Raw genomic sequence first — 2,399 nt, 5'->3', positions numbered from 1 at the left:
TGTGTGTGTGTGTGTGTCTGTGTGTGTGTGTGTGTGTGTGTGTGTGTACATATGTGCCTCTGTTCATGTGACTGCATGTACAGTATATATGAATGTATGTGTGTGGTTTCTTTCTCTTTACCTCCTGCCTTCCTGCCATATCAGGCTGCCTGATAATGAGACGGTCCACGAGGGGAACATAAGGTACTTTCTCTCTGGTCCCTTCTTTCTAAAACATAATCATTTACACAGTCTGTAAACATTCATCCTTACTTTCGATCCATTCATCTGTTTTGTCTGATTTACAATGATGTAATATATCAAGTTGAAGTAGCTTAATACAACTTGTGCCAGAAGTCCCAGAGCAGATGGAAAGAACAAACTGACCCGTGGTTCTCCACAACTCCTGATGATCTAAACGTATTACAGGGATAGTTTGGATCTTTTGAAGTGTGGGTACTTAATCATAGTCAGTATGATATCTACAGTGAAGGGCGGTCGGCACGCCACTGTAACTCTCAACCAATCAGTGTCTGGTGAGGAGCTACTGGCCGCTATGGCCGTGATTTAGGTGTTTGTAGTCTATGTCGACAACGTTTTCATTTCTGGGAAATTCCACCGGATGTCTGTCTTTTTCGTCCGGATGACCATGACCTTCTGCTTTCTTTGCATTGGAATTTTAACCTCCGGTGGATTTTTGAGGACCACGGTTAACTGCTCCTCAGATCTCTGCAGGGTAAATCCAGACCGCTAGCTAGATTATCTGTCTATACTGAGTTTTCCGTTGCACGACTAAAACAACTTTTGAATGTGCACGTTCCACCAAAACAAGTTCCTTCCTCAGACTATTTTGCAGAGGCTCTGTTATTGCATCCGAGACAATTGATGTGATGTGACCAGACTATTTTTTTCAGTGGCGCACAACAAAGCTGAAACTGGAGGGATGGATGAGTAACTGGATGCCAGGACTCTGAGTGACTGCAATTCTTTATTGTAAACTTACTGGGTTAAGACGAGTTCTTTTACGATGAATGAAATTCTTGAACCGACAAAGTTGATCATTGAATCATATTGAAGCATAGACGTCAATGCTGCTGCCAGTTCTACCGTTTACCTTTTTCTTCTTCTTCTAGTCTGTATAAATGGCAAAGTCTGTAGTCTTTCCTCAGTTGTGCCACCTCTGTTCAGGAAAAGACTGCAACTTGTGTCGCAACCACCACGCGCAAGAATAAACAGTTACCGTGTTCCCATGGCGTCATATTGGCGCACCACAGGTCCGCTGCGGCGAGTATACCAGATGCTTAAGGTGTCTGTGACAGCCGCAGCTGTTCATTCAAAACAACAATGGCGGACGTGATTGACAGATGGTTCATCCCATCACCTGTCAGGTGGTTTTCTTTAAAGTTCCTATCTTTTTACAAACGGTTTCCAAGACGGCTTCTTTGGTGTTTCTGTTAAAAAAAGAAAAAAATAGAAAAGAAAATAACATCCAGCGCTTTCTGTCACACAATTACACAAACAAACTAACTGATCAAGGCAGCGGTACGCCAGCAACTCCCGTATTCTGGTAAGTCTGGTGGATTTGAAGAGAGCATAGATGGAAATAACGGCAATAGTTTTCTGCCAAAATGGCGTTATTTAACAGCAGGGTAAAAGTGAAATTATTGTTAATATAGCGTACACTTAAACTGATGTATATTTTTTTTAAGTTCCTAAAATAGGTTTTGTTGTGTTTCCCCATCCGCTTCTTCAAACTGAGAGCATGCTGACCCCCAACTACTGTAGGATATGCAACTCATAAAACCACACTTCAAAAGATCCAAACTATCCCTTCGAGTAAATTAGCAGTTGCTGTTTTGACACTTTCTATCTGTTGAGGGTTTAATAGTCAGCCAAAGACGTTTTAATAGTCAGGAACACACCCAGAAGTTTATATAAGTTCTTGGCCAGTGGTTTATGAGAGCATAGAAGTCTACAGTGTGTCATTTATATTTCATATATATATAGTTCACTGGTTACGTTTACATATTCTCCATATATTCTGGTCATTTGAAAAAAAAAAAAAGTATGCCACCAGAGCTGCGCACCACATACAGTATGTTTGTAATTTCCAATGAGGTCTACAGGTGTTATCTTAAACATCTCAAAACTCTGTAGGCCTCCCGAATATACTTAATCCTTTAACCCAGGACATAATTATCACACACACATCGTCATGCTCCTAATGTGTAATGGGACATTGTCGAAGAAGCCACAAAACCTAATTATCACAGACAGACAGTGACCGCATCACTTACAGGGCTCGTCTTCTCTGGGTGGAGAGGTTAATTCGATTAACAGTTGGCAGGCTAACATCATGTCTTCATTATAATAATAATAATACATTTTATTTATAATGCCCTTTACATTTCACAAGGAAA

The 2,399-nt window shown here is 40.8% G+C and overlaps 1 protein-coding gene across 1 annotated transcript in view; it reads left to right on the top strand.

The window, feature by feature from the left end:
* Positions 1 to 2,399, top strand: part of abcc9 (ATP-binding cassette, sub-family C (CFTR/MRP), member 9) — a 66,500-nt gene that overhangs the window by 27,596 nt on the left and 36,505 nt on the right. Inside the window, 1 exon segment of the mRNA XM_032505239.1 lies at positions 145 to 183. Coding sequence (XP_032361130.1) covers positions 145 to 183 — 39 coding nt within the window.

The sequence above is a fragment of the Etheostoma spectabile genome, chromosome 23 (assembly GCF_008692095.1).
Source record: "Etheostoma spectabile isolate EspeVRDwgs_2016 chromosome 23, UIUC_Espe_1.0, whole genome shotgun sequence".
NCBI classification, from domain to species: domain Eukaryota; kingdom Metazoa; phylum Chordata; class Actinopteri; order Perciformes; family Percidae; genus Etheostoma; species Etheostoma spectabile.
The sequence above is the reverse complement of the archived record's forward strand: the minus strand, read 5'-3'. Positions and strand labels throughout refer to the sequence as shown.